This window comes from Maniola jurtina, chromosome 5 (genome assembly GCF_905333055.1).
Source record: "Maniola jurtina chromosome 5, ilManJurt1.1, whole genome shotgun sequence".
NCBI classification, from domain to species: Eukaryota; Metazoa; Arthropoda; class Insecta; order Lepidoptera; family Nymphalidae; genus Maniola; species Maniola jurtina.
The window spans coordinates 8,830,055-8,841,729 of NC_060033.1; the positions used below are offsets into that span (position 1 = coordinate 8,830,055).

At 35.3% G+C, this 11,675-nt stretch overlaps 1 protein-coding gene across 3 annotated transcripts in view; it reads left to right on the forward strand.

Annotated features, from left to right (window-relative positions):
* Positions 1-11,100, forward strand: part of LOC123865353 — a 23,285-nt gene extending 12,185 nt beyond the window's left edge. For all 3 annotated transcript variants that reach the window (XM_045906342.1, XM_045906341.1, XM_045906340.1), the window contains exons 2-10: positions 4,679-4,803; positions 5,969-6,068; positions 6,436-6,553; positions 7,055-7,140; positions 8,088-8,142; positions 8,431-8,627; positions 9,670-9,821; positions 10,113-10,238; positions 10,633-11,100. In XM_045906342.1, coding sequence (XP_045762298.1) covers positions 5,969-6,068; positions 6,436-6,553; positions 7,055-7,140; positions 8,088-8,142; positions 8,431-8,627; positions 9,670-9,821; positions 10,113-10,238; positions 10,633-10,776 — 978 coding nt within the window. In that variant the 5' untranslated portion in view covers positions 4,679-4,803 and the 3' untranslated portion in view covers positions 10,777-11,100. The remainder of the gene's footprint in view (positions 1-4,678; positions 4,804-5,968; positions 6,069-6,435; positions 6,554-7,054; positions 7,141-8,087; positions 8,143-8,430; positions 8,628-9,669; positions 9,822-10,112; positions 10,239-10,632) is intronic.
* Positions 11,101-11,675: the final 575 nt, after the last annotated feature.

The following is an 11,675-nucleotide window of genomic DNA, read 5'->3' on the forward strand; positions in this document are numbered from 1 at the left end:
TTAGGATTTATATTTCTCAAAATGCTCAATTTATTAACCCTGGTCACTATTACTTTATTACAACGGATCACCTTCATTTTTATCAATTAACATTTTATATCCCCAATCACTTAGTAACCATTACAAGTAGAGACGGATTATTTCACTGGCAGGCGTAAAACGAAAAGCTATTTCATGTAACTTTTTCTACCTTATCCCAAAGCGGTTTACAAAAAATAATAATTTCACAAAACAACATTCAAGATGCCCAATGAGTGCTGTGTGATAATATCGCGTCACTGTGTGCTAGAAAAAGGAAAACATCTATCTATACAATGAGTGCAGCAAACGATTGAACCTAAATCCAGAACCTACCTTCCGTAAAACAAAACCACTATGTGAAAATAAATCCCTATCGTAACTCTTAACCAAACTAATTCGGCACACGATTACAAGTGTGAAGATTGAAATACCACGTTCCGTGAGATATTCACCTGTGAAATCATTTAATGAGAAATAAAACCCCGGCAGGACATAGTAGATACATCCTGAAAACTATTTAAAAGTAACAATAACGCCCATCATTAAGTAAACCACACTTTTTATATTGTTTAACACTATGTTCACTATCTATTCCATTGTACCCACGATACAGGATAACCTAGTGCGGGTACCACCACACAGACACAGGAAAATTGTACAAGACTGTATTTTGTAAATAAACATTTTTCATTTTTCATTGTAAAATAAGCCTTCTAAATACCTCAATGTTATTTAAACCACAATTTGAAGGTCGATCGCATTTGTATAACCAATATACAAGATGAATTATAAACATGTGGGTAATTCTAGGTATCATAACGTTATATAATTTCCATTCCAACTCGGAGCAAAGCTTTCTAACAAAATGATAACTAAATGTAGAACAAACAAAACGAAAACCCACACAAATAAAAAAAAATTACCATTAATAGGTATCAATAAAAATAAAATCATGGAAAGATCCTACCCGTTTATCCAGAAATCCTTTGATGCCATGACTAGGTACTTTGATATATTGAGGCCCAAATATTGGCCTTGTGCTCCAAAATGTCTGTGGTCTACTAGACCTCCACTTCTTTCTCGTTCCTCTGTATATTTCCACTTGTTTCTCTGAGTCGTGAGCGTGACAAGAAAATATTATATTTTCTTGATGTCCCTCTTCTGACCTTTTGGGTAAGGTCTGACGAAATCACAAACACAATCTTTATGATAAATTATTACACTTTTATTTCATATTTAAATTTATTAACTTTTACATTTGTGTCAAATAAATGTTGTTCCTCTTACGTTAGTATATTTTTGAATGTCGTCGTTTTAAAACCACTCTTACAGGTAACCTCTCCACGTTTATTAGCCACTCCCCTTTTTATCTTATCGTTATCGGCCAATCCAAATTGTACAATGAATAAACTTAGTGACTAATATACAAATCATCAAGCTCGTTTCACAAATCATCTAAGTAATAAAGATGTTTTCATCTTATATATTGATTACAAATATTATCCTTTATTATGCTACAATTCATCAACTAAAAACTATAAGAATTTTATATACAGTACGTTTATCGATCAGATGTTGAACAACTTCAGCCAATCAATGACGCCTTCTAATATGATGTTATGATTTGAGTGGCGCCAACTATGTTTTATAGATAATTAATATGGGCCAAGCTTACACTGTGCATCACTTCTTAATATTAAATGAGAAAGGTTTGTAAGTTTGCCCTTCATGCTGAAAACGACTGTATTCCCTAAACTTCCTATGCCTTGCGTACATTATACAGGAACCTCGGTGCAAAATTAAATTCTTCTTGGACTGGGCATTGACGAGTCAGGGTTTTTTTTATATTATGTAATGATGAGTCAATCAGTGAGTCAGAATCAGAGCTTTTTTAACCCCCGACCCAAAAAGAGGGGTGTTATAAGTTTGACGTGTGTATCTGTGTATCTGTGTATCTGTGTATCTGTGTATCTGTGTATCTGTGTATCTGTGTATCTGTGTATCTGTGTATCTGTGTATCTGTGTATCGGTGTATCTGTGTATCTGTCTGTGGCCTCGTAGCGCCTAAACGAATGAACCGATTTTAATTTAGTTTTTTTTGTTTGAAAGGTGGCTTGATCGAGAGTGTTCTTAGCTATAATCCAAAAAAATTGGTTCAGCCGTTTGGAAGTTATCAGCTCTTTTCTGGTTTTCTTATTACTTTTATCCCAGGGCCCCCAGAGGTTACGTATTTTCTGACACAGGAAATATGTACGATTGAGTAGTGTTAGTAAGTACTAAGAAAGCATGCCTAGCCTACGTGCTAGCTTGCTTAGACGGCCAATTTTCAGGTATCTGATAATCAAGGTACATAAAACCATTACTTACCTCACGTAAATACTCCAAACTGATTTTTACGTATATTTTAGGCAATATCCTTAAAAATATGTCGCCAATACTTCCAGACACTTCCCGCGTCGACCGTATTGCTTTGCAGACGCTTTAAAGCTCCCAAAATAAGTAATTACTTAACTGCACGTAAATTCTGATGCTCCATTTTTATATATGTCCACCAGACAACTATTTTAAAACCTTTTACAAGAAGACAGACCGACCGATCCAGATCCAATTATCCCCTAAATTCAATTTTAATGCCTCTGTGGGTTTGAGCGCGAGGGCATTATCTACGCGCATGAGACTGAGTAAGACATGTATTAGGATATATTGACTTCTCTCTTACTCTCTTATAGTTTACTTATGTCAATTAATTATTAATATAAAAAAAATCAGCTAAAAATTAAAAAAATTGGAGAATTTACATGACGTAAGTAATGTTTTTATGTACCTTGATTACCTGATACCTGAAAATTGGCCGTCTAAGCAAGCTAGCAGGTCTGTAGGCATGCGTTCTTAGTACATACTAACACTACTCAATCGTCCACATTTCGTTCGTCAGAAAATACGTGACGGCTGGTGTCCCTGGGATCTTTCACTATTGTAACAGAGGTTCATAATATTATGTCAATTGGCAAATGTCAAGCTGTCAAGATGGACGTTGCTTAGATACATAATTATTTATTTGAAAATAATGTTTTGGAAAACTCCGATACTTTGGATCGTAGGCGCGGAGTTTCTTATTTATAAAATATTATAATCACAGTTAAACGAGAAAACATCAATTCAATTATAATATCCAACAGTCAACCAAAGGCCACGAACAATCAACCCAAACCCAAACCATAGTCAAACTATTTTTAGGGTTCAGTAGGTATCTGTAGAAAAAAAAAGATGTAGTCGCGCAGGTGTGCATGGCACCATTAAATATCGTAGGAGGCGATGACCCTCCGCGCGGCTGAGGTTCCCGCATCGTAGTCGCTTTGTCGCGCAGGTTTGGATGATGCATTAGGCGCACCTTCTTTATATTTTATCTGCTTGAACTCAGCTTATTTACTTTGACAAAATACATTTAAATTCATCATCATCAGGATCAACCCATCACCGGCTCACTACTGAGCACAAGTCTCCTCTCAGAATGAGAAGCTACCACACTGGCCAAGCACGTATTGGCAGACCTCACGCACCTTTGAGGGAGCATTATGGCCAACTCTTAAGCATGCAGGTTTCCTGACGATGTTTTCCTTCACCACTTCGTTGTCTGTCTGTGTGTCATCTTTCAAGAGAATCAAAACTTATAAATTGGGTACTTCCCGTTTAAGTAGAATCATGAAAGGCAGGTAGCAATATCTTATAGCCCAAGCACTCTACTCCTGTGGCCCAAGTAAACAGAAAAATCCGACAACTGAATTGTCATTACATAAAAAAAAACTTGTACGGAACTCTTCATGTGTGAGGCAGACTCGCACTTGACCGGTTTTTGAAAGTTATGTCAAATAAAAATTTGACATGCAATAACAAACAAAATGACATACAAACCACTTTATTCCTTATTTCATCGGATGAAAGTCGATTTCAATTTAATCGTATATCTTAAAAAAAGTGAACTATTATACGACTACGTAAAATGGGTACATTTTTAAAGCAACGACATGTTAGAAAGAGATATTTCGTTTTGGTCGTGTTAAACTATGTGAGTCATTCAGATAATTCTTGATTTAGTGATGTTCGGTCAAAAATATTTCATGGAACGTATAATTAACATAACATTGATGTTACTTTTGAAGAGATATTAGCTGCCTTATTGGATTTATATTATTATAGAAATTGGGTTTTAGAATGGCACAAATAAACGGTAATTTATGAATAAAAGTTTAAAAAGCGTGAAATAAAAATTAAATTAAAAATTTAAAAAACCCCCGACACATAAACCTCTAAAAAGTAAAAAAATAATAGGTAAGTATGTATGGGCCCTTTAAGAATAGTATAAATAGTAAAGTTTTTATCCAAGCGTTCGTTGCGTCGGGGGACCGCTAAAGACTATTCTTTCTACAACAGATGACTTTCATAGTTTACGATAGGTAGCGGTCCCCTGGCGCAACGAGCGCTTGGATAAAACTTTACTATTTATACTATTCTTAAAGGGCCCATACATACTTACCTATTATTTTTTTACTTTTTAGAGGTTTATGTGTCGGGGGTTTTTTAAATTTTTAATTTAATTTTTATTTTCTTTTTGATGATCTCCACTAAAAATAAGCTGCTTTTGTATTATACTTTCCAGGTCTTTTTTTAATATGAGGTCGTGCATTCAGTGCGTCAGGATAGTTGATCCGAATAAGACGCTCGTGTTTCAAGTTTAAGGAATTCAGATCACCGAACACGGGAACTTGACTTGGATAAATTAAGGTGAGGTCAAAATACTAATTGTGTAGTTATAATAAGCATGTGTTATATACAGTAAGTGTAGCTATACATATAGGCTGTTGTAAAATAACTGACTTCTTCCCGCGACTCAAATCTCGTTAGAATTTCGCGAGTTTCTTTTCAGTAGGCAGTAGGGATTTAGGTACGACCTAATTACAGAAAACCTACGTGGTGTCCAGGCTCAGCAGCAAAGTGCTCAAAGGTGGCGGTAATCTAAGATGATATTAACTAGATATTTAAAATATGAAAGACATACCTACCTACCGTCCTAACCACAAGAGATGGAAGAAAGTTTTACAATAACACATAACCCACCTATTTAGTCAAGCATATACGTTGATAAAATTATACGTGAACTAGCTGATGCCCGCAGATTCGCCTGCGTGGATTTTGGGTTTTCGATATCCCGTGAGAACTCTTTGATTTTCCGGGAAAAAGTAGCCTATGTGCTAATCCAAAATATTATCTATCTCCATTCCAAATTTCAGCCAAAGTCGTCCAGTAGTTTTTGCGTGAAGGAGTAACAAACATACACACACACACATACACACAAACTTTCGCCTTTATAATATTGGTGTGATGTGATATTGTGATAGTGTGAAGTGTGATAAAGCCGATTCCTTATTCATCCAAATAAGGTGTTTCAATGACGCAGATTGTAATAACCTTTTATTCTTAGGGTCAAGTCACACTGCGGTAGTGAGCGCAGCGAAGCGACTTTTCTAAAATTTTAGGAAACAATTTTACAAATCATTTATTTGCACGATTGCAGGTATAATTATGGTGTTTCATTGTATTAAGTATTAACATCTTCGCTATGATGTACCTACCTTTTTATTATATAAGACAGTATCAATATGAAAAATAATTTCGTTGTCAATGAATTATTCTTCACAGTTCACACTAATTTGTAACATAGCTACTAAGTACTTAGACTAAGTTTAGAATACTTTTGAACATTTTGGGAACGTCGCGTTGCTTTGTCTTGAATCTGTGAAGATAAGGCAGGAATAAGATTAAGAAGTACTTAATTCGTAAAATACGCGTAAGAACGCGAAGAAATTACTTATATGAACACTACTCTCTTTTTAATAATTCTTATCACCAAATTGAATTAAGTAAGCAAGTATAATAATTTGCTTTACAGATGGTGGCTTTGACGCTATTAGTGGTTATATTTTCTTTGGTAACGACGACACTGCAGGGCGCTCGGATTCAACGATTGGATCTCACCCCAAATAGAGCCGGTGAATATAAATTAAGTATTAATACACTCGTATAAATGTATATTCTAAAACAGATTTTTGTTTATTTTTATGCATAATAGTTTTTGATTTATCGTGCAAAAAATTACCTTTCTCCACTTACCTCCTCTTCACTTGGCCACAGGCCACTTTCTTAATATGCTTGGATTATTAAAATCGAATAACACGTAACTGGATGAAACATATGTCGTTTTATTTGTCTGTATAAATATAAGTAATAACCCTGTTATATAATAACCCTTGGTGCGCGAGTCTGATTCGCACTTGGCCGGTTTTTATATCTAAAATAACATTTGTTTAGTTATAATTTGGTTTTAGGGCTTCATTGCTGCATTTTGAATCGTTTCAGGTCGAACAGTCTCATGCACTACGAAAAATAATATGCAGGGGGTATGTGTTCATGAATCTGTTTGTAATGAAGAACACACGATATTGCCTGGAGGTGTGATAGACGATAGTGATTTTAGGTAAGAATAATGATAAATAAAAAAAATATAGATGTAAAAACTAAAATCCGATTCTTAGATTCTTGTTAAAAATTGAATAGAGTTTTAGAAATAATTTAATAACTAATTTGGAATCGACTTATTTAGCGTTTCGTGGTAGCGCCATCTTAAAATAATCCATGTATTTATTACTTTTTTAATTAGATAAGCAATCTTTACGTTTTGTAATATGTTATCGCACAAAGACTGTCTTGTAAGCGGTGAGAGTACAAAACGTTATTACTGTCTATTGTTAAAATACCTAACACTATTCCCCCATATCCTTATTCCGCTTCCCCTGTTAAAAAAATTCAAAATATACTTATTAATTAGATAATGTACAGAAATCTTCCAGTTACAGTTTCATTATAAGTAGGTATAGTTAGCCCTACTGGTACTGGAACATAGAATCATATTATGTAGATTCCCATGGATTCTGAATTTCGACGATTAATGCAATAATTCTTTTTTCCCTTGGAATAGAGAAAAAAGGCCATGCGCATCCCAAGGTGATTGGTGCTGTACTTCAGGCGTGATTCCTCATCCACAGATTGGTGCTGCCCATAGTGGTAATTACTTAATACAATTACAGAATACTTAATATTACTTTTGGTACAATCTACTTTGATGCGTGAATCGATGAAGCCCGTGTCAAGCTTCCATTGGTATTTAAAGCACTAATGACGAAATAACTTGACCAATCTTATGCCCAGATTGATACCATTTTTTAAAATTAAGTAAGTTTATCATTATATTTTTATGTACTCGTCTAATTTATACGATTTTATTAAAAACTTGCTGCAATGATAAAACTAATACGTGATATACTTACCTATATTTGCAACTATTATAGATTTTTATTGGATTCTTCCAGGTGATAAACCTTTATGGAGGATGTGACTTTGTTACAAATATGACACAATTTTATTATTAAAATAAATATATATCGGGTAAACGAACAGGCGGATCATCTGATAATAAGTGATTCCTGCCGCCCATGAAAATTTTAAGCACTCAGCCATTGTAACCGCCCGCGCCAATGCGTTGTCGGCTTTTCAGGAATTTATTGAACATATTCGATTCGATTTCAATGATATTTATTTTCTCTACAAAATCAGAAAGTAACTATGTATATGGGGGTTTATATTATGACGTATCTATCTACCCTCGAAGACGTCAAGTATTGTTTTTAACCCCCGACCCAAAAAGAGGGGTGTTATAAGTTTGACGTGTGTATCTGTGTGTCTGTGTATCTGTCTGTGGCACCGTAGCGCCTGAACTAATGAATCGATTTTAATTTCGTTTTTTTTGTTTGAAAGGTGGCTTGATAGAGAGTGTTCTTAGCTATAATCCAAGAAAATCGGTTCAGCCGTTTGAAAGTTATCAGCTCTTTTCTAGTTACTGTAACCTTCACTTGTCGGGGGTGTTATAAATTTTTAATTTACACTTGTAAATAAGGTAATAACCGATTGTATCACCTACTATTCAATCTACCTATACTTTTTATTTATTACAGATAAATGTATTGCACCAGAAAACGATGTGTGTCCTTGGTGCGTTTTACTTTACAAGTAAGTAGAAATAGCTATTTACTTGAACTTAAGGCACATTGAAGCAGAACCGAAGCTTTGCAATGCGTCTTTACTAATTATGTTACAAATGTAAATTAAACTTTAGTTCCATTATGTAACTTAGCAAAGTGATCATATGTACCTAACTCTAAACCTCTCCTGTATAGCCTGTGGTATAGGATTTCCCGCAGTGCGTAAATAAACGATCCTGTTGCCTTTATAGTATTTACAAAGTCTAAGAAGTTTAAATCTAGTAGTTATAACTTTTACTTTTTCGTTTGTTAACAGTGTTGTGGATGTAAAGCCGATAGCACATCGTCCTTTCTGCCTGGGAGCTCTTATCGGGTCGAAAGTCATCATCACGGCATCAACTTGTCTTTTGGCAGCTCAGAAGAAAATGCTGTACGCTCAAGTACCGAACTCTGCTAACCCTGGGAAAAACTATACTATAATTCGTCGACAGTTTCATCCGGATTATAACAGCGGTAAGACATTTCTTTGACTAGAACTTGTGTCCTAGAGCTAGGACGTCATTTACACTAACTTATAATCAAGAGTTAAGAGGGGTCTCTCCGTCACTCGCTTCATACAAACGTAGTTCCAATTTCATTTGAATATTAAGCAACTAAAGTCCATGAAGTTTTGCAGACATATTCTAGAAACTAATATCCATGTCTGTGGTTTTCCAGATTTCTGTTAAAATATTCGGTTTCAAAGTTACGCGATCTTAAAAATTTACATACAAATCTTTGAGCCCCTTTAATTTTAAAACTACATATTTTTAGAAAAATCTAAAACACCACAGACACAGATATTAGTTTCTAGAATATGTCTGCAAAATTTCATGGACTTTGGTTGCTTAATATTCAAATGAAATAGGAACTACGATTGTATGAAGCGAGTGACGGAGAGAGCCCTGTTAATGTAGGTACTTCTATATTTCCTTTTATATCCAATTCAGTCAAGTTCAGTCGGGTAAAACAGGACAATTTTGTACACCAGTCGGATGAGAAGGTATATTTTGCGGTCAAAATTCAACAAAATTTTCCTCTAATACTATTCTTGTATGGGTGAAAAATATCTAGAGCCTTTATGCAGAATGATGATGATACCATGTAGATTAACCAGTTAAGCGAAATCATAACGTATACGGTACTTTAACTACCGATTTAGAGCCAATGAATGCAGCTATTATATTTTTCACCCCCGACCCAAAAAGAGGGGTATTACAAGTTTTACGAGTGTATCTGTGTATCTATCTGTCTGTGGCATCGTAGCTCCTAAACTAATGAACCGATTTTAATTTAGTTTTTTTTGTTTGAAAGGTGGCTTGATCGAGAGTGTTCTTAGCTATAATCTAAGAAAATCGATTCAGCCGTTTGAAAGTTATCAGCTCATTTCTAGTTACTATAACCTTCACTTGTCGGGGGTGTTATAAATTTTTAATTTACACTTGTTATTTTACCCGACTTCGGGAGGATATAGAATTTGGATGTTATTTTTAGGGAGGTTCCGTTCTTTTTCTAGGTTCACACGAGTACGATTTTGGCATAGTCGTTATGGAAAATGACGTGGCCTTCGACAAGGGGAAGTCCCGAGGGGCCTGTATCGATTTCCAGAAACCATTGGAAGGCGATTGTTTGGGATATGGGTTCGATAGTAACGGGAAAATTACTTCGGTAGGTAACAGGTATTTTCATTATACCTATTCGACAGACGAAAATAATTTTTATAGGATAGCGAGAGCTAAATTCAATTTTATTCTTATGGAAATTTGAGATTTCTCTCTTCTGATTGGTCCACATTCGTGTTTTAGTATGTGGAGTTGTCAAAACATACCCCATTGTACCTGATTTAAACTTTCAATATAATCCTAAATGAATTTGAATACAAGGATTAGTATGATTAGATATTGATTTACGAACTGTCTTAGCTATCACCCATTTTAAAAACTGTTCTATTTTTTACAGACAATTTTGAAAGTGAAGAGAAGCAGTTGCAGTAAAAACGGTAGCTCAATAGATGCTGCGTGTGGTGTAAACGTGGATAGCGTGTGTATCGTGGCTCAAGGAGGTCCCGTGCTTTGCCCAAAAAATGTAAGAAACTGAATACTTACTCATGTACTTAGAGAATTGTGTGACCTAGTTGTGACAACAAGGCGATAACTGGATGGGTAACTGGCTTTAGAAGTCCGAATTGGACAGTGAATTACAGTAGTAGGTAGGAGATAAGTTAAAATTTTATTATATGGTTTAGTTTATTTAGCATTTAGGTAGTTAGGCTTATTATATACACCACCTCCCACTGTCTAGGTATTTGTTCGGTTGTCTGGAAGAGATCGCTTTTTAGCAAAAAGAACGCCTTTTTGTGCCTCCATTACAGTACAGTACCTACCTACTATGTTTTTTGGAACCTGTCATATTTTGTGTTTTGTTTATAAAGTATATACATACATACTATTAAAGAATTTAACTATGTAAATCTTTTCAGAGTCGGGATCTATATCTCGTAGGCCTAGCTCGCGGTGTATGCAACAATGACGACCAAGTGACCCTTGGTGGCATTTCCCACTCTATGAAATGGATAGAAGAAGAACTTGAATTAATGAATATAAGTAAAGATGTGTACACATAGGATGCAATTTATTATTTTCTGATGCGAAATTAAATCCACACAGTCGTATGACTTTGTAGGAAGACCTAACTCTCAAAAACAGCCAAGAGCCGACAGAGCCGCAAAAGGCATAGGCTGAAAAAAAGTTCAGTCCAAATTTTGGTTACGGTAACCAATCTTAATGGAGACTAGCCTACTACGCAGGAAATAGTTATTATAGTGCTCTAGTTATAGGTATGTGAGCAAACAGTAAAACAACTACTTGAGTATGCCCGCGACTTCGTTCGCGTGGATTTAGGTTTTTAAAGATCCCGTGGGAACTGTTTGATTTTCCGGGATAAAAAGTTGCCTATGTCAATTAAAAGGACGCAAGCTACCTCGGTACCAAATTTCATACAAATCGGTTTAGCGGATGGGTTTTTGAGAATCCCGTGGGAAATCTTTGATTTTCCGGGATAAAAAGTAGCCTATGTCCGTCCCCGGAATATAAGCTAAGCCTGCACCCGTCAGAATCGGTTAAACTGATGGGCCGTGAAAAGGTAGCAGACAGACAGACAGACTCACTTTCGCATTAAGTATGAATTTTATAACCAACCAAACATTCTGGCTAATGATCACCCTAGACCCTCTAGAGATCGATGTTGGGATATCGACTCCTTGTGACTTAACTTCAAATTTTAAAAAAATCGGAGGGCATCCCCAAAATTATTGTATTTTCATAGGTATTTTAGCTTTAGTAGTAAGATAGTTAGATTTTTTTATTCACTATAGGTAAGCGCTTGACCACAATCACACCTGATGGAAAGTGATGATGTGGTCTAAGATGGGACGCGTTTACCTAGAAGGCCAGGTGCCTATTCACTCTTGTTTTAAAGATACCCGGATTGTAATTGATACATACATAAATAAATTTATTGTAA